The sequence below is a fragment of the Pinus tabuliformis genome, chromosome 2_1 (assembly GCF_031772625.1).
Source record: "Pinus tabuliformis cultivar Carrire ecotype Pingquan chromosome 2_1, CPIR1, whole genome shotgun sequence".
Lineage (NCBI taxonomy): Eukaryota > Viridiplantae > Streptophyta > Pinopsida > Pinales > Pinaceae > Pinus > Pinus tabuliformis.
The window spans coordinates 964224482-964244118 of record NC_142299.1 but is presented as its reverse complement, the minus strand read 5'-3'; the positions used below and the strand labels follow the sequence as shown (position 1 = coordinate 964244118).

At 37.5% G+C, this 19637-nt stretch overlaps 1 protein-coding gene across 1 annotated transcript; it reads right to left on the bottom strand.

The window, feature by feature from the left end:
• Positions 1 to 697: 697 nt before the first annotated feature.
• LOC149203844 (ACT domain-containing protein ACR4-like) lies at positions 698 to 4022 on the bottom strand. Its single transcript, XM_089403592.1, has 7 exons — positions 3665 to 4022; positions 3035 to 3080; positions 2810 to 2924; positions 2621 to 2688; positions 1924 to 2526; positions 1700 to 1804; positions 698 to 1425 (listed from the first exon to the last, which is right to left on the bottom strand). The coding sequence occupies exons 1-7, from the start codon at positions 3733 to 3735 to the stop codon at positions 1075 to 1077; spliced, it is 1359 nt and encodes a 452-aa protein (XP_089259718.1). The 5' UTR covers positions 3736 to 4022; the 3' UTR covers positions 698 to 1074.
• Positions 4023 to 19637: the final 15615 nt, after the last annotated feature.

Here is a 19637-nt window from a genome sequence, read left to right as displayed (position 1 = left end):
ATCAGAAATGGGTCCTTTTAAAATTAAAAACAACCTATCCACGAGCCTGTTGACACTTAAATTATTCAGGGTTGAGATGAATCTGTATTTTTTTGTTGGTTTTTTTTATTGTTTTCCATTTAATATGGGAAGTGAATTTTCTCTCATGTTAGTTGATGTATATAGATCTCACCCATACTGGGATGTGTAGAATGCACATTGCTCATCTGGATATGTAGTCTGTTTGCCTGAGGGTCCCTCTGGCAATGGAAAAAATTATTTATAAACAAATCAAACAAGAATTTGGAGTTGCTCCCACTGGTTGAAACTCATTATTGTATTCTCATGGTGTAACTGTTATGCCACAGCACAGATTTTATTAATATAAGTCTTCCAAATTTTACTAATCCTCCAGTTTCAATACACCCACCCAAAAAAAATTACATGTCTGAGAACCTAAAACAAAAGGTATTTGAAATTTCTAATTTTAAGTCATCATATGGAGTGAGTATGGTTTGCAGAGAGAAATAGTATCAGATATCAAAAACATGCTCCCACTCAAGAACGTTTAATACTCATCTAGATACAAAATTTCATAAAGGAAAATATAGTGACAACTTAGCTACATTTTCTCCTAGAATGAGAAAAAAAATATCTCACAAGAGGAACTGATATCAAGTAAACATGTACTAAAACTTGAGTAACAGGGAAACCAATGTCCAGAGCCAATTTCTTTCAGAAATGGTGAAATATTTGTGTGCAAGTTATGTACATTTTTTCTTTCTATGAGAACCAGTTTGATGTCATTATACATATGATTACAAGTTTAAGCTAAATGCAGCCACACTCAACAAGCTCACAGTGAAAGCTGTACAAATGAGTCTCGTATACACGGCTAATACACTGCTATTCGTCAGCATAGCCGATTCCTTTCCTTCCATGGTCAATCAGGCAACAAACAGTGAATGGGAGGTCTGAACCCAAGCCCCAGGGAATTGAATGTTTCCCTTTAAAGTAAGCTTCAAAAGATATCTCTGTTAATTGGACTCCAGGAAATCTAGAGCATGAAACAGAGCTGCTTGCCTGCTACACCAATTACGAGGGAGATTTTATAAACCCTAGATTGTGGAGGAAGCGCTCAGAGCTGGATCTGAAGAGGTTACCCAGTGAAAACTTGCCACCAGTCTCCTCGAGAGGAGATTTCGAATATATAGAGCTTTCTTTCACTTGGAGTATCGTCTGCCCAATTTCACTGCGAACTGCTTCAATAGTTTTGACATTTACAGGATTTCCTGCTGCATCTGTAACATAGAAGACATTGAATGCTTTATCCCCCCTGGTGCTAACTTCTGCTCCAGTGACTGACAGCCCATTTTCACGAAATATCCGCGTGACATCAGAGAGAAGACCAACACGATCACCACTGCATAATTCAAGTCTCAGCCCCTGCAGATTGGATCACATCAAACACTTCTCATCACCAACAAGCCATATGCTCAGTTTGCCAAACAATTCAACGGAACCCACCTAAAAAGCCCACAATTCATGTATCTGTATATCTATATGTCAGTCAGTGTGTATATCCCTTGTCTATCTGTGTGTATATACCTATCCATCTATCCATCTGTCTATCTGTTTGTCTCTCTGTGAGTATGTATCCCCAAAATCTCAGAATATGTCCCTATGATTTCAAAATGCTTATAGGAATAATGTGACATACCTCAGGGACCCTTCTCTCTATGGCTGCCTCCAAACAATGGATTACTCGCCGCCTTTCTGCTTCTGAGTTCACTGGGCAACCATCTATATGTCTGATGTAATACTCCTTCACATCCAAAAAACAGAGGCATAAAGTCCAATCACTAGAGTAAAGAGAAATAAGGGTAAAACTGTATAATACTTATGGAAATGCAGTCTCTCAAAGTGGTGTGTCAAAATATATACCTGATAAGCATCAGGTCCTTCGGCATCAACGGTGCCATGAAAAACTACATATTGCATGTCGGTTAAAGTGCATACAGTGTCAAACAGAAGCTTTGGTCGGTCTTTGCACTTGACATTAACAACTGAATAACCTTTCTCGACACAGTTCTGCAGAGTTACCACAGGCCTGAGTTGATCACTCCTGGGCTCTGCACCACCATTATGTGCTCTTTCATAGTCACGATCGGTGAACATCATTTGATGCAGACGCCTCTCTGTATGAGTAATAACCATAGAAACAGCAGTCTTAGCACCCCGCTTGTCATTATCCCCCTTCAGAACACTGCAGAGTTGAAGCTTGATCTTTGAAAGCCTTTCAGAGTCATCAATTGGAGCCCCAGTAAGTTCATCTGTAACATACACCACAGCTGCAACCCTTGTGTTGTGAGTCCAGACCTCAGCCGCAACAACATTACAATTAAGGTCTGTGAGAACCGCAAACACTTCAGAAAGCAAGCCTGGCCTATCTCTTGTTGTTAATTCGATTGCTGTGTGTTCAGCAGCAGCCTTTACTCCAACGGATCTCCTCATTGAAGGCAAGAGGCAAGCATTAGTTCCCAGGGACTGCAATCAGAATAGGTAGAATTAGAAAGGGATTCCTGAATGGAAATGGGCACTCTCTGAAACTGTTTGTGGCAAGAAAGAGATCTAGAAATACCTGTTGTATATACTCAATAACCTGTTCATCTCTAACTTTGTTGCCATCTTTGTCTATTACATGGAATACTGCCATAGCAAAAAAGTAGGTTACATTGGATTTAGCAATACCATTTGCCTTCTCTCAATTTGATTCATGGTTTTACAACTGAATCACTAAAACAAATTATGGTCCGGACTGCAAATTTACCATCCATAAACCATCCTCCATCAGAAGATATGTAAGCCTTAGAAATGGTAAGATGCAAATTTGTCAGCACTTGTACCACTTCCAGAAGAATGCCATGCTTATTGGCACTGTCAACCTGCAAGGAAAAGCATGATTACAATTCAAATCAATTTACAATTCAATATCTAATTCAATGAACTCAGCAGACAAGTTTCATACTCAAAATTGGAAATACTTAAAGAATACCTTCACGAGTGTTGCATTTTTACAAGCAATGTTGTCAATTGAAACCCTGTTAGAAAGCAAACAGAACCGAGATAAATGTCAGTATCAATATCAATGCCAACCGAACTCTGGATGCAAGGCTGAATCAATATCAACAGAGCCAGAGCTTGAAAACCATTAAAACTGAACAAGCCAAGAAATCCAGATCCAAAACCGAAACTCAGATTGGTTTATAAATTCCATTGATGAATGATCAGTATTGCATTCTACTAGTTTACAGGACTTTAAAACTTCCATCTTCAATCACTGGAAGCTTAAGAAACACCCCCATGCTAACTTAAGCCTTCCCAGGACTACTGCTCGGTGACTCTCATGTGAAGCTAAATTACCGACAAACCAGATCTGTCAACACTCCCGCACTTCGCTTTACCTCCTCTGCGCAAAGTAACACTCCAGTCTACGACTGGACATTCACTACCGACGCAAACCAGGCAATCCATATCATCAGTTAATCATTCACAATCCACATAACCACTCCATTTCTGTAATTCCCAGAGACCCATTTTACCAAGAGAGCAGCTGAAACGAGATATTAACAGCCAATAAAATCATACAACAATGAACAAATAGGCCAAGTGAAAAACAACAGACCTTGGAGGATTCATTCTGATGATCAATTTCTCATATTCATCATCAACGTCCAAAGAAGTCATCCAATGCATTTCTGCTGAGCTTAATAACCGAAATGCAAGCTTATACTCTGCAACAGAAATGAATGCAATAGGAAACTCTCAACACACATACATGACCTCTGCAGCAGTCATATGTAAGTAATTGCAAGTGGGCATGAATTCAGAGACCCGATAAAAACCCAAATGAGGTAAGCAGCATACAGAATTCGAATCAGAGGCGATACCTTTGTTTTGGTGTTGGGAGTCTCCTGCTTTGATTCCTATAAATTCACTCACCTCCTTTCTTTCCCGGATTCTGCACTGTCATCGCACCCACTTTATAAAGCGAAAGACTTTCATTCAAACATTACCTGTCCACCAAAAAAAACATCCTCAAAAGTACATATTCCGTTTCACACTGCAATTTCAGGTACTTTCCAGCTAATAAAGAACCCAATTAAAACTCTTACCTCCAACCCAAAACCCTAACCCTAATTGAATACAAGCACAAAATTCTATGGTGGGCTTTGACCATGATTATCCACCTTTTCCTATCGACAGAGGTTATGGAATCCCATCTCCCTTGCAACTTGAAATGACGTGTGGCCTTCCTGCCATGGCTGATCCCTACTAACTAGGGCTGAGTGCACATTCAATGGTGAGCAGAATTCCCCACATGCCGAGAGATGGTATCTAACTATTATACGCCTCGATCATTTGAATAAATTTGTCCATTTTCAATCTTGTCTTTATTCAATAAAAATATCTAAAATAGATGTATGTATCCACCTACTTAATACCGTTTATAAAAATATTCTCACTTCCACAATTCTCATCTTCAAAAGGTATATACACTTTGTATACATAGGAGGTATATACAGATAAAATACCCTGGACATGGACAAACTCTTGTGCTTATGAGAAACTACGCTGTCAATGTCCTTGCCCGTCCGAGTTTTGTCATATGTGCATGTTGCATGCTCATGAGGCGTGTAGCTATAAGGGCAACATGAAGACAGTATAGCTATATTTTGGGCAGAATTACAATTATATGACTGGTTTGTTTGTTCCTCCAAAATTTTGCCCCTTCATAGCCCGAAAAGATCAGCGTTGAAATGCTCTGTGAGACTAGATTCCATCCACCCAATTTGCCAATATTCCAGAAGGATTTTATGTCTTGTACTTATATAATAAGTGGCTTTCCACCATAAGGTTGTTGTCACCACAAGCAGTAGGGGTGGTTTGGAATCATAGATATGGTTTTTCCCTGCAAAAATTAATCATTCAACTCCGAAGATATGGGAGTCAATGACACCCACAATTATGATGAGTTAAAATGTACAGGAAAAAAACATAAATTAAACCATGACATCATGGGGTACAAGCGTGACATGTTAATATAATAAAAAGAATATCTTAAATCCTACGCTACAACCATTTTTTAATGCAAATCTAACTTTAAATAGAATATTGCATAAGCATACTCTTTAAGCTTATATTATTATAATCATTAATGTTCTTCCAAAAAAATTAGGGGTGTAAAGTAAATCAGAGGTTTACAACTAAAAAATTCATGGAGCTGATCGAATGGATTACTGAAAGTTAAAAAAATGACTATCCCATATTTAACGTAAGGAAAAGTACAATGACAAACTTTTTATTTTTATTATTGTTTTTTTGATATATATTATTATCTATTTATATATTATTTATATTTTAATTTTAATATTTATTATAAAAATTAATGGCATGAAGTTCACTTTAGTAAAGATTTATTTAATTCCAAAACATTTGTCATACATTTCTAAATAAAACTTGTTTTATTACTTCAGTGTCTAAATACATCAGAAGTGATGTAGGGAAGTTCACTTTAGTAAAGATTTATTTTAATTCCAACACTGGTCATACATTTCTAAATACAACTTGTTTTATTATTTCATTATTTCAGTGTCTAAGTACATCAAAAAAGATGCAGGGATCTTATTGACTTTCAAGTAACATTTAATTTTCAAGAATCACATCTAGAGTACATATTATTGCAATATATTAATTATTTTTTCTCAACTTAAAATGTGAAAATAATATTTTTAACTCACGGATATTTGGGAGAGTTTATATTTTTGTATTTCTTTTTTTCTTAACTTGTTTTATTGTCTAAATATATCAAAGCATTTGCATGGATTTCATTGATTTTCAAGTAGCACTCAATGTCTATACCACATATTGTTGTAATATACTAATCACTTATTCCCAACTTAAAAGGTTAAAAAATATTATTTTTAACATATTGCTTATAGATAATTTAGGAGAGTGTTTATATCATTTTTTATTAATTTTTATTGAATCAAATCTCTCTATATATATATCTAATTTAAGGTGACAATTTATTAGATGCTAAATTAACACATTAGATTCCTTTGTTTGTGGCACAAGTGGCCTTTTCAATGAAACAATTTCACTACTTAATCAATGAAGTGTGCATGCCCTTTGAACCTTGAATTTGTGATTTTTATGAATAAATATATATTCTTCATTATTATTCTAACTCATATTATATATGAAAGTAATAGCCTAGTGCATTAACTCAATTGATTTTAATTACCCAGTTTCAAGGTGGAGTATAATCTAATTTAAGGTCATAGCCTAACTAGATGGAAAATTGACACATGAGACACCCTTTTCTATAGGTAAGGATCTCTTCTAAATAATAATTTGATTGCTTAATTTATAAGATGTACATATATTAACCCCCTCTGGATTTGAATTTGTGACTTCCAAGGAGGAAACATATGTTCTTAGCCATATTGCCCACTCATGTGGTCTACCATATATGTAGGTAATAGCCTAGTGGGTTATATCAATTAATTTGAATTGCCCAATTTCAAGGTGAAGTATAATCCAATCTAAGCCTATTAGGGGAATTTTGAGGTCTAAAATAGGTCTCCTAAGAAAAATGTACAACCAAAATAAACTTTATAAGAATCAATAGAATTCAAGATGATGATGTCAACCATGGGGGATGATTCACCATTTTTGGAGTAAAAAAGTAAAAATAATAAAAAATAATAAAATAATAAAACTACTTTTTCAACTCGTACTTTTAACTTATCTCCCTATTGTTTTACATAAATTTTGAGCGGGAGTACTCTTTGAATGAATAATTTAATTCATCATTCAAGAATTACACATGTTGCATACTTTCGATGAACCCTACTACAAGAAAAATAAGAAATACACGAAAAAACATGATTGCAATCACGTTTTGCATGTATTTCTCATTTTTCATGTAGTTTGGTCCATCGAAAGTATGCAACATGGGTACTCCTTGGATGAGGAATCAAATTCTACATCGAACAAGTGTTTCTGCTCGAAATTTGAGTAAACCCACAAGGAGATAAGTTGAAAATATGAGTTGGAAAAATAGTTTTTCTTTTTTCCCTCTAAAATTTGATGATGTAATCTAATTTTATTTTATTATTTCCACTATTATTTTATAATTTCCTTAGGAGGCCCATTTTAAACCTCAAAACTCCCCTAACGGTCACAACCTAGCTAGATTCCAAATTGATGCATAAGGCCCCCTTGTCTGTGGGACAATGGACCCCTTCAATACAACAATTATAATGTTTAGCTATGAAGGTTTACATAACCTACCGCTGTAGATTTGAACTTGTGACCTATAGAAGGAAACATAAGTTCTTAAGCATTATGCCCACTCATATTGTATTGTATATGAAGGTAATACCCTAGTGGGTTAGCTCAATCAATTTGAATTTCCTAGTTTCAAGGTGAAGATTTTTGAGAGGTCATGGGTTCAAGTCTCATGCAAGGCCTCTAGGTTAAAAGTACATGATGTTTACTCAATCTCAACCAACAACAACAACACACAACTCAACAACAGCATGTGCAACATCATATCCATGAGTAGCAACACCCTCTCCATCAACAACAAAACATGATCATCAACAACAACATCAAGCAACTATAACAATGCTACTAAATAGCATTGATCTCATAGTAGCACCAACCATGCTCCCTCAAGCAGAGACACATCATGAATGAAGATAAGAGAAAGGAATAAGCATGCTCCCCCTATCAATATCAACATGTGAAGAAGGCCAACATAATAATGAAGGAATCACTCCCTCTGAACCACAACATCATGCATGTAACCAAGGCTTTCTAGGATGAAGGCTACGCCTAAAGAATCAAGGGGATGACTAAACAATATGAAAAGTACACAATGCATGGCTAAAACAACACTCATCAGCCCACATGAATGGTTTCCCTCATCAATGAATACTAACATCAAGACTCTCTCCACTATGACCATTACCAAAGATATACTATACAATGCAGTACATGGTTATATAACAAGATACAAGGCTATCAACTGACTATGACATGATGACCAATCGCCCAAACATAGTTGCAACAACTCATAACAATGCCAACTTGCATGAATCATAACCTTCCTATCACCAACACATGACAACATGATAAACTCAATGATATTAACACTTGATCACATGGCTTCATAGACAAGATACATGACTAAAACTAATAAAGTACAATATGAAGCATGTGGTTATACATTACGAAATCTTATGCCTCTCCTTAAGACATACTCAAATGCGCTCCTCAACCATCCCTACAAAAATTTGGCATATCAACCATATGATGAATGATCATTAATATATAAATCTCATCATGCATTCAACCATCCAAGTGTATAGAGCCATCTATATCAAAAAACACAATCATCTAGCAGAAAATGAGGTGATAGCAACAACAACCAATCATTGTGAGATAATAACATATATCCATGAAATCCAAAAACAAAATAAAAACTCAAATATGTAGCAACAACATAAATGTAGCTCATGAACTCGCATCAACAACATATGACCACCATCTCTCATCATGCACATGATAGTAGCAGTGAGCTTATAAAAAATATGTGCACCATTTGTAGCAGCGATCATCCACTCAAAGTAATAAGAAATAAACCAACATAACTCACATCATAAGATAAACCTCAAACTAATATAGAAGAAAACCATGGATCCATGAAACAATAAATTTGATCAACAAATCCTCCAACAAATACCAGTATATCATGTCATTAGTAGCCACCAAGCAATATATCCATAATTCCAAGAAGTAAGAAACAACTTGTAATCCTCAACTTGGAGCACTAATGAATCATAAGAAGATCTACCAAGTACAACATAGACCAAATAATCACCAATATCCTTGATGGTGACAATGAACATCGGTGAGAGATCGTGTGACAAATTGATCAATAAAAACTAGCAGTTATAGGGAGTTCAAAAGGCTTGCATATGGAGCATAAATATTAGAAACATAGATGAATAAAATATTCTCTCATCTGTAAATGTTCTATGAATTATAATCACTGGACCTTATGCATGTCGACCTCTCTCCAGAATATCATACACAACACGTTCATATAAGATCAATTTTGCATGAATACTCAACACATCCATCAACCAATATGCATGCACTCATACAAGGCCATGGAGAAAAAATAAATTCATATAAGATAAAAAAGAGTTCTCCTCAACCTCTCATAGCTCCTATAATGACCAATGTTAGATAAATATATATAATTATGAGAAGCATAACAAATTCCTTCAAAACAATCTTATGGACCATGATGCCATCAATATACTGTTGAATTTCCATGACCTTGGGTCTAAGTTAGAGTCTTAAAATCACTGACGCTACCAAACCAAGAATCTCAACCATAAACTACTTTGCACAATGGAAATATAAAGTAGTAAATCACATATGCACAATATACACAGTTTTAAACAAAATTGTACAATCCGAATCTTCGTTATATTAAACCAAATTCTGAATAATACAACAGTCTATGGTATACAAGATATAATGACAAAATTCATTGTGCAAATTCTATATCATATCTTTTCCTGATGGTCCTTCACTCCCATATTTCTCACCAGTAGCGCCTTAGTCCATCAAGGCATCTACAAATTGAGACTCCAAGAGGGTTGCCTCCTATCACTGTTGCAATTCATGTTTGCTACAATGAACACAAACTCATCAACTTCTCTCTGGGTTGGCCAATTCCCGAGCTCCAATATGCCACGCTAGCAACAACTTTAGCCATCAAAGTGTTGCACTTCGGCACCAACCTTCACCAAAATTCAGCTACTCTTCATCCTTTAATATAGCTCGTCTAGGGTTACTTTGTGTAGCCAACATGCTACCCTCCAACCAGCTCTATGACACCCATTCTCGTACCTCTTGGATCTGCACCTAATATGACTTTTCCTCACCTCGAAATGTCATATAAATGGCTCCAACAGGATGCTCTATAATCTGATCCAAACACTGGTCAAAACCATGACCAAACATAAGGCACAATGTGATTTTCAAGTCCGTTACACTAGTGTCATATAAGTGATGGTTAAGGCATCATGAGCACACTACAACATCCCGAACCAAGCACCAAACAACCCTTATTTTCTGCGGCCCTACCAAGGAAGAATTCCCCCCATGCATGTTGTGGTTGTGGGCACAAGTTTGCCCCAAAATCTCCTTATGTTTCCCTTGTTTAGAGGTGGTTAGGCCTACGACCTACCACAGTTTAACTGTCACCTACAACCATCCCCAAAATAGAGAATCCTTGCCTCGGTTACTGCCCAACAGACCTTCCTTTCACTTGCATTTATTCCTTTTCCAACTCAGCCTTCCCAAGGAATGTGACAACCCTCTACGCAGTCAGAAAAGCACCCAAGCTAGCCCTAAATCCATGTTGTTTTGTCCTCTTTTCCTGCGGCCCAACAGAAGCTAATATGCTCCCTTAACCGAGATCTTTAGCTCTCCAACACTACCTTTTGTTGCACTTCTTGGATGCTCAAAACAACTCCACATCACCTTCTATATATACCATAAAGAAGGGCTCCCAAAACGTCATGTTTGAAGCAACATCCATTGGATTCTTCAAGTCATCCTACTTGACACCCAATAATAATTATGTTAACTTCAAAAATTCATATCTCTCTAACAACAACTCGCATTCAGACAATTTTAAATGCGTTGGAATCGTCTTTCTGAGCATTATCATCCTCATCCATCACATGTCATGAATCCATCATGGTTTTTCCCCAAAAAACGATGGGTACCAAAACCCCATACTTGGGTTCCAAGCCCACAAGCTACCCTTGTGGCTCTTTGTCCTCCAAACCCTAAGCCCTTGGGCTTGGAGTACCTCCCAAGCTACACAAATCAACACCCTATTAGCGAGGGAGGTACTTCCAAGGCTAGGAATTATCTCGTCATCATCATCAATGCTTGCAACACTTTCCCAATTCTTGGTGCTCACAATCACAATAATCCCTGTACGATGAACTATGCCCTCCTCGGAAGTGTCATTGTCACTGTTAGAAGTAGCCTACTTCTTCTTCTTATCCTGTAACGTCTTCCACTCTTTCCATGATTCCTTCTTGGTAGTTGTAAGAGCACCCTTGCTCACCACTGACCACGTGCTCTTCTTTTGTCGTGGAGTCTCTCTCTGAATCTTCAAGCTCCCTCTTGAACTAGACTCCTTTTGAGTCTCTGGAACCTGGACCTTCTTGAAAAAGTATACCTTCTTCTTGGGAACCTGTACCTTCTCCTCTGAAGCCTACATCTGCACCTGCACCTGCTCTTGCTTCTTTAAAACCTGTACCTGCCCACTTGTTTCTTTCCATTATCCACAGGCTTGCCCATCAACCTATAGAGACCATGCTCTCCAACTCCATGTACAATCCCATCAGACTTAGAGCCTCTAAGCCTGAGTCTTACCTTTCCATCTTGGAACAAGACCTCAAATCCCCTCTTCTTCGTCATCGAGATGGAGAGAACATTATATCTGGGTCCTGGTACAAACAGTACATCTTGGACCCACATCATATGTCTTGTCTCCATTCAAAATGGCGGAACACCTGATCCTCGGATCTCTAACTGACTCTTGTCTCCCAACACCATGTGAAAATTCAAGTCCCATCCAGCTAGAGTCTCAAAAATATCCTATGACACTGTTGTATGCTTCGTCACACCATTGTCCATGTATAATCCATCCTCTTTGATAGTACTCTGTGAGAAATGAGAAATCATAGCACAATCCTCCTCTTCGTCTTCCAATTTTCTAGAGAGTTCATCCATCTCTTCTTTATTGGAAATAAGGGCGGCTTGCTTCCATTTTCTTTTCTCATCATCTCCCTTCTTCTTCTTTGAACATCTTGAAAAAAATGACCCACCTTGCCACAGTTAAAACACTTGACTTTACTCAAGTTCTTCTTTTTCTTACCCTTCATTCGTGATGCAAGTGCCACATCATCATCTGAAGCTTTCTGCTTCGGCTGAAGATCCTTGTCTCGTAACTCTTCATGAATGAAGTCATCCCACCACCTATCCCAGTCTGCCAGCTTCTCCTTGGCAACGATGCCTTTGATTAACGGCTTCCATTCCTTGGTGAACCCTTTCAAGGTAATCCTTACCATATTTCTATCTGAGATAGTCACACCGATGGCAGCAAGCTCATCTTTAATGTGAGAAAATCTCATCAGATATGAGGTCACACTTTCACCCTTTAACATCTTGGTGGACTTCAAATTATCCTCCAATACCAATACCTGGTTCTTGTTCTTATTATGGAACAAATTCTAAAGAGACACCCACATCTCATGAGTGGTGTTCTTCCCAAACAAATGAGGTATTAGTGTATCCCTCACACCATCTAGAATGATCAGTCTCACCGTCACATCCAAATCTTCCCATATTTCCATCTCCTTAGGATCAGTTGGCTTATTGATCTCTTTCTTGGCAAAATCCCAGATCCTGTTGACTTGCAAGATCAACTTGATCCTTTCCTTCCATTGACTATAGTTGGACAACCCCTCCAACCTATCCTCATATTGGATACTTTCCTACAACTTCGTCATTGTAGTGAGCCCTTCACTCACAATGTGACCAACTCCCTCTCACGTTGTACTTCGCTGCACACAACTCTGATTTACTTACTTCCGAAGTAGCTCAGACATGCTTTGATACCATGTTGAATTTCCACGACCTTGGGTCTAGGTTAGAGTCTTAAAATCATCGACGCTACCAAACCAAGAATCTCAACCATAAACTACTTTGCACAACAGAAATATAAAGTAATAAATCATATATGCACAATATACACAATTTTAAACAAAATTGTACAATCCCAATCTTCATTATATTAAACCAAATTCTATATAATACAATAGTTTATGGCATATAAGATACAATGACAAACTTTGTTGAGAAAATTCTATGTCATATCTTGTCCTGTTGGCCCTTCGCTCCCATACTGCTCACTAGTAGTGCCTTAGTCCATCAAGGCATCTACACATTGAGACTCCAAGAGGGTTGCCTCCTGTCACTATTGCAAGTCACATTTTCTACAATGAACACGGGCTCATCAACTATTCTCTGGGTTGGCCAATTCCCGAGCTCCAATATGCCATGCTAGAAACAACTTTAGTCCATCAAATTGTTGCACTTCGGCATGGTCCTTCACCAAAAATTCAGCTACTCTTCATCCTTCAAAACAGCTCATCTAGGGTTAGTTTATGTAGCCAACACACTGCCCTCCAACCAACTCTATGAAACCCAATCTCATCATTGTCGGATCTGCACCTAATATGACTTTTCCTCACCTTGGAATGTCATATAAATGGCTCCAACAGGCTGCTCTATAATATGATCCAAACACTGGTGAAAACCATGACCCAACACAAGGCACAATGTGATTGTCAAGTCTGTGACACTGGTGTCATATCAGTGACTAGTTAGGGCATCATGGGCACACTACAACAACCCTAACCAAGCACCAAACAACCATTATTTTTTGTGGCACTAGCAAGGAATAATTATACTCATGTGTGTTGTTGTTTTGGGCACAATTTTGCCCAAAATCTCCCTACGTTGCCCTTATTCTAAGGTGGTTAGGCCTGCGACCTACCATAGTTCAGTTGTCACCTACATCCATCCCCAAAATAGAGAATCCTTGCCTTGGTTGCTGCCCAACAGACCCTCCTTTCATCTTCGTTTATTCCTTTTCCATCTCAACCTTCCTGAGGTATGTGATAGCCATCTATGCAGTCATAAAAGCACCCAAACCAACCCTAAATCTATGTTGTTCTGTCCTCTTTTCCCATGGCCAAACAAAAGCTAATATGCTCCCTTATTCCATTTTTTTAGCTCTCCAATGCTGCTTGTTGTTGCACCCCTTGGATGCTCAAAATAACTCCATATCACCTTCTATATATACCATAAAGAAGGGCTCTCAAAACATCATGTTTGAAGCAACACATCCATTGGACTCTTTAAGTGGGCCTACTTGACACCGAATAATAATTATGTCAACTTAAAAAATTCATATATCTCTAACAAAAAATTGGATTTAGATGATTTTTGATGTGCTGGAATCATCTTTCTAAGGATTATCATCCTCATTCATCACATTCCGTGAATCCATCATGGTTTTTCCCCAAAACATGATGGGTGTCAAAACCCCATACTTGGGTTCTAAGCCACAAGCTACCCTTGTGGCGCTTTGTCCTCCAAACCATGAAGCCTAGGGCTTGGAGTACCTCCCAAGCTACACAAATCAACATACACTACTAGACAATGAAATCATGTGAGGTGCTCCCCCTACACATGTGCCATCTGCAGATAATATCCTGCAACAAACAATTGTCATTGCTACAAAATCATGCAACTTAAACCTTATTCAAAACTATCAATATGGCATCCCTTTTAATGATTTGCATGCAATCATGGTGTAACCATATGCTCGTTTCTTCTCCAAATTTTGTGAGTTTGATCCTTGGCATGAACATTCATAGTTGGCTTCTTGATTGAATGGATTTGTATGAGTTTCTTCCTTTTATTTGATTACCTGAAACATATAGTCCAAGCTTGTAGTCTTTGGCCTTATGGCCTAGATTATCACAAACATAACATCTAATATGCCCAATAAATGTGGGAAAATGTTCATATCTTTTGTTGATATGATTTCACTCCATACTCCATATGTCCTACAATCAATGCCTTTATGACCAAAATCATTACATAAGAAACAATACCCATAAAAGAAATTTTATACCTGTAACCAAATGGAACCGATCTTTGAGGATCCTCCTTCTTTGGCTACTTATCTTGCTTGAAATGATTTATCTTTTAATTCTGGCAATTGGCTAAAATGTGCCCAATTTTTTTATAGTTAAAACACTTAGCATTTCTCATATATTTCCTTGGCACATTTTTGGGCTCTTGGCTTGGAACTCGATTTTGTTGGTGATTTACTTTATTACTGGTTGAACATTCTACTTTAGGGTCTTCATTTGCTACCTCACTTGTCTTCTTGATGCTCCTTTATAATTCTGATTCAGGTTTCTCATGATGGCTGATCTGATTCTTGAGCTAGCTACTAATATCCTCTTCAATTCTCTTTGCTTTTTCCAACTTATATTTCAAATAAAAAATCTCTTCTTTGAAGACATACTCTCTCTCTTTAAGAATCTGAAGAAGTCCCTTCAGATCTTTATTCTCCATCTTAAGTTCTTCAATCAATCTTGCTTGAATTTTATTTTTGGCTTCAAGGGTCACTATTCTTTTAATAGATTCTTGCAAAGGAAATACACCTTCCTCACTTCTTTAGGAACCAACTTCAAAACTTTGATCATCAACTTCTTCAATAACCCCAAAATCATCTTCACTAGAATGACAAGGAAAATTGCCATGACTGTAAGTATTGTTTTCCATACCTTTTACTAGCAAAATAGGTTCTCTAGGTTTTCTAGCATTCTTGGATTGTTTGTAGCTTTTCCTTTTCTGAATTTTCTTCTTCTTATTCTTCACCATAATCCCACGACCTTCTCTCAAGAAATCAAGCTTCACTGAGAGAAACCCACTCTGATACCAATTGTTGGAAATGTATTTGCTACTGAGGTGGGTGAGGGGGGGGGGTGAATCAGTAGTGAGAATGTATTTTAACTTTCAAATCCTTTTTCACTTACTGCAACACAATATTCATTAACCCATTAGTATATTAAATCATATAGAAAAACATGTGAGAACCATGAGAAATAACTAAAGAATCATGCACAAGAGAACACAATATTTTCTAGTGGAAAACCCTCCTCCTAGGTCAAAAACCACCATGTTGTTGCCGCGCTACTCAAATAATTATATTCATCATCAAGAAAATCATTACATAGAGAGTACAATATGGAAAACATCTAAAAGGAACTACTATCTCCATCTCACGACTCTATAGACTCCTATCTGATAAGCCTTGCCCAACCCCATTGGACTCATGAATCTACAAACACCTATTTGATTTACAAGCCTTGCCCAACCCCATTGGACTTATGAATAATTTCGCTCTCAATCCTTCTATTTCTGGAGATCCAAACCCTCGTTTCACAATATTTCAAACTATAGTCAATCTGAATCACTCAACTAGAACAACACAACAAACTCTAGAAATATAGGTTCAAAACATCATAATGATCTCACCAAAACAAATCTGCAACACTCACTCACACAATCACTGCAACAACCCATCAACAATACATGCAACAAATACAAAAGATAATCTGATGAGAAACATGATAAGAAAGCATGAAGGAAATGATCTACAATCCTTCCTACTCTTTACCATATTATTGCATGAGATCCAAGCTGAAACATAATTATGCTGCAATCATCAACTACTGTGATATGCTGAAGATATTCTGCATAAATTCCTACATAGTATGCATCCTCCACTCTTCACTCACACACATACCACTATCACATATTTTTCTAAAAAAAACCAACCAACTAGACTCATGATCTCCATCTATTTGTAATCTTTTGAAATGATTAACACAATTAATTCCAAATATGTAGTGGAGCTCTGTTCATATTGATCCAAATTTAAACAAGAACACAACAAATTAGAGATATAACCATAAATACATATATGAAGTAGAAATAAAACTTCATTTCATTAATATCAAATATTTAAATATGCTTACAAATAGAATAGAAATAAGACTAGCTCGGGTGATGGTAGCTTATCTTTGAGAAGAGATGTGGAAACTACATGCCTCTAAACTGTGTTACAATGAGGCTCAAAGGCCTCTTTATTATTTAGAAACAATGAAAAACCCTAAACATGCAAAAACCTAACCCTAGGAGATGAAGCGCCAAAACTATGGGCCCTGTTTGGGTAAATTGGTACATCAACTTCCCAGGGTTGTAACTTTGGCATATGATCTTTGTTTGACGTGAACAATACCTTGTTAGAAAGGTCTATTTGAGGACTATAAATTATTATTAGCCAATAGTTATCAATCTATTATAGACATTTTTGGGCACTGCAACCCCAATGATATATGTCCATAAACCAAGGGCTCCTGAGTCCCTAAAAGTGTTGTTTCAGTGCCCAAAAATGTCAGTGCTAAGGGTGCGATGCATCTCACCTGCCCAGTGTAAAAGGTGCGATGCATACTAGAAAGCCCTTCTATAGGGTGCGATGGGTGAGAATGGACAAATGGCAGAGACAGTTTGCGAGGTGGATGATCATGGAATCTTCCAGAAACTTCTCCTGTGACACTTGCCTCTCTGAATTCACCCAGGGATGCGAAAGAGATCATCAATCTCCAAGTGGAATCAAGAACTATCATAGAGAAGACACTAATCAAAATCCCAGAAGCTGACTCACCTCCCTGCAATCATCTATATATGGATCCCTCATCCCAGAGATCCAGAGGCTGGAATTTTGTATCTTGTAAGGAAGTGCTGTTGGTTTCGTGGTGGAATATCATAGTGTTGGGTGATCTAAGCTTTTCATGAGGTGAAGAAGGGATTTCATCCTGGGAGGATGACGCTGGGTTAGATCAATGGGTTGTAATCCTCTCTTCTAATCTTCATATCAATAAAGCTATTCAAGTTTTCCTCCACATTCTTGAATGTATGATAGTATATGCATTTGTGTGGTCAATATATATCTGGTCCTATATTGCTTATGATTGTATATCTCTGCACTTTGAAGGTATTATGCTTCTTTGACTTTACAGGTACTCTTTAAAGCGAAGTGGTCAAGGGAGACGCGACAAAGACCTGTTGGTGAGGAGAAGGAACAAGCAAAGAACCGAGCGAAAGATCGAGGTCGGTATTCTTTGGTCCTCTCCTATCTGCTTCTCATAAAGGAAAATGAAAGTAACTTTAATCTGTTTGTTTCTAAGATAGCTACCCATCTTAGTGGGACTAGCAGCTCTGCATAGACACTAGATTTCCTGATAACAAAATGGCAACTCCGCTGGGGAGCGAATAGATTGTTTGCTTGTCTATATTTGTTTGTTTTATAAACTTATAGATGAAGCCTGAAGTTAAGCCAGCTAGCCTTCGAACTGCATTTGCTATGCAAGTGCAAAGTAGATCAATGCTGATTTAGTCTATCTTCGGGTTTTGTTTATAAACTGAAAAATCAATTTGCAAACATCCTAATTGCCCTAGTGGTGGCTCTAGTAACCTCATTATATTAGCCCCTGTGATTTCTATTTACTGAATATCATTAGCTCGGCCTACACCCCTGAACTAAGTTGCAAACTGTGACCAAGAACCAAGTTGAAGTCTCATCCCTGGACCATCACACTTTCTCCTGTTGGGAATCTGGATGCATCGCACCTCCCATGTGTAGTAGGTGCACTACATCACACTTTCCCTGTGTCGTAGGTGCGCTGATCAGATAAGACCTCTTCTGCTTCCAGATTTTGGTTTCTTTGTTCACTCTCTTCAGCTTTATTCAGGAGTTTTGCTGTCTATGATCAGTATACCATTATGGAAACTCCCTTCCTTTGCATGATTCCGCCTCCATAGTACAAAAAATTGTGAATGTTTTTGTGTATTGTGTGCCATTTACAGTTCTCTTTTACAAAAAGTAGCGTAATAAAATTGTCGTCTTTTGATTTGGAAGTGTCGCAAGTGTCGTTTTCAGTCAAAGAAAAGAATCCTATTGTTCTTGATGGTTGATTATACAATTACTCTTGTATTTGATTTGAATTAGTAGTTTTTCAAGTGTCGAAAGCAGTTTTCAATTCAAAGTCGCAAAGTGTCGTCATTATCTTCCTTTTGTTTTTGAAGAGAAATTTGTTAGTACTGTCACTTTGAAAAGATAATTCAGATTTGTACTCAACATTCTTTATGTCATTCACACATTAAGAAAGCGGAAAACAAATACATGCATGTGCATTTGCATTTAGACTGCTTGTTGGTTTGATTTAGGACAGTGCATCTAGTGTGTGCTCTCTACTCTATGTTGAAAGAATATCATCTCTCTTTCTTTAGTAGCTAGGATTTTCATTGCAAAAAGAAGATTAAACGATTGGTTATCATCTTAGATTGCATTTTAGGAATTGTATATCTATATCACACGGTGAACCTGAAAGGAAAATTTATTAAGGAAGATCAACTGTAAAATAAATTCAATGAACATAAAAACGCTTTGGAACCTAACGCACAACATTTAGAAGTCTAGGCTAGAGATGTATTCTGGCGTCGTAAAGCCTGGTAACTATCGCTTCCATTGTTGGTTGGGTGATTCCTCCTCTTTGAGACGACAAGTGCCAGTACGAACTTGTGCTCCCACATACCGTCAAGTGTATATTGGGAGACCACAATAGGCTATATCCTTTATCCATAGGAAGCTGTATCTACTGCCCTATTGATCTCAATGCACTAAACACAGCATTCGGGAAGATTGACTGCCGTACCGTAAAAAGTATTTTGCATTTTTGCGATTGGTTTGGTAATCCCTCTGTCTAGATTTCCAGAGTAGTCTCTTTCGTTCCTTTTCAGACTCCTTAAAGGAAAAGGTCCATCTGAGCACTTGCCACTTC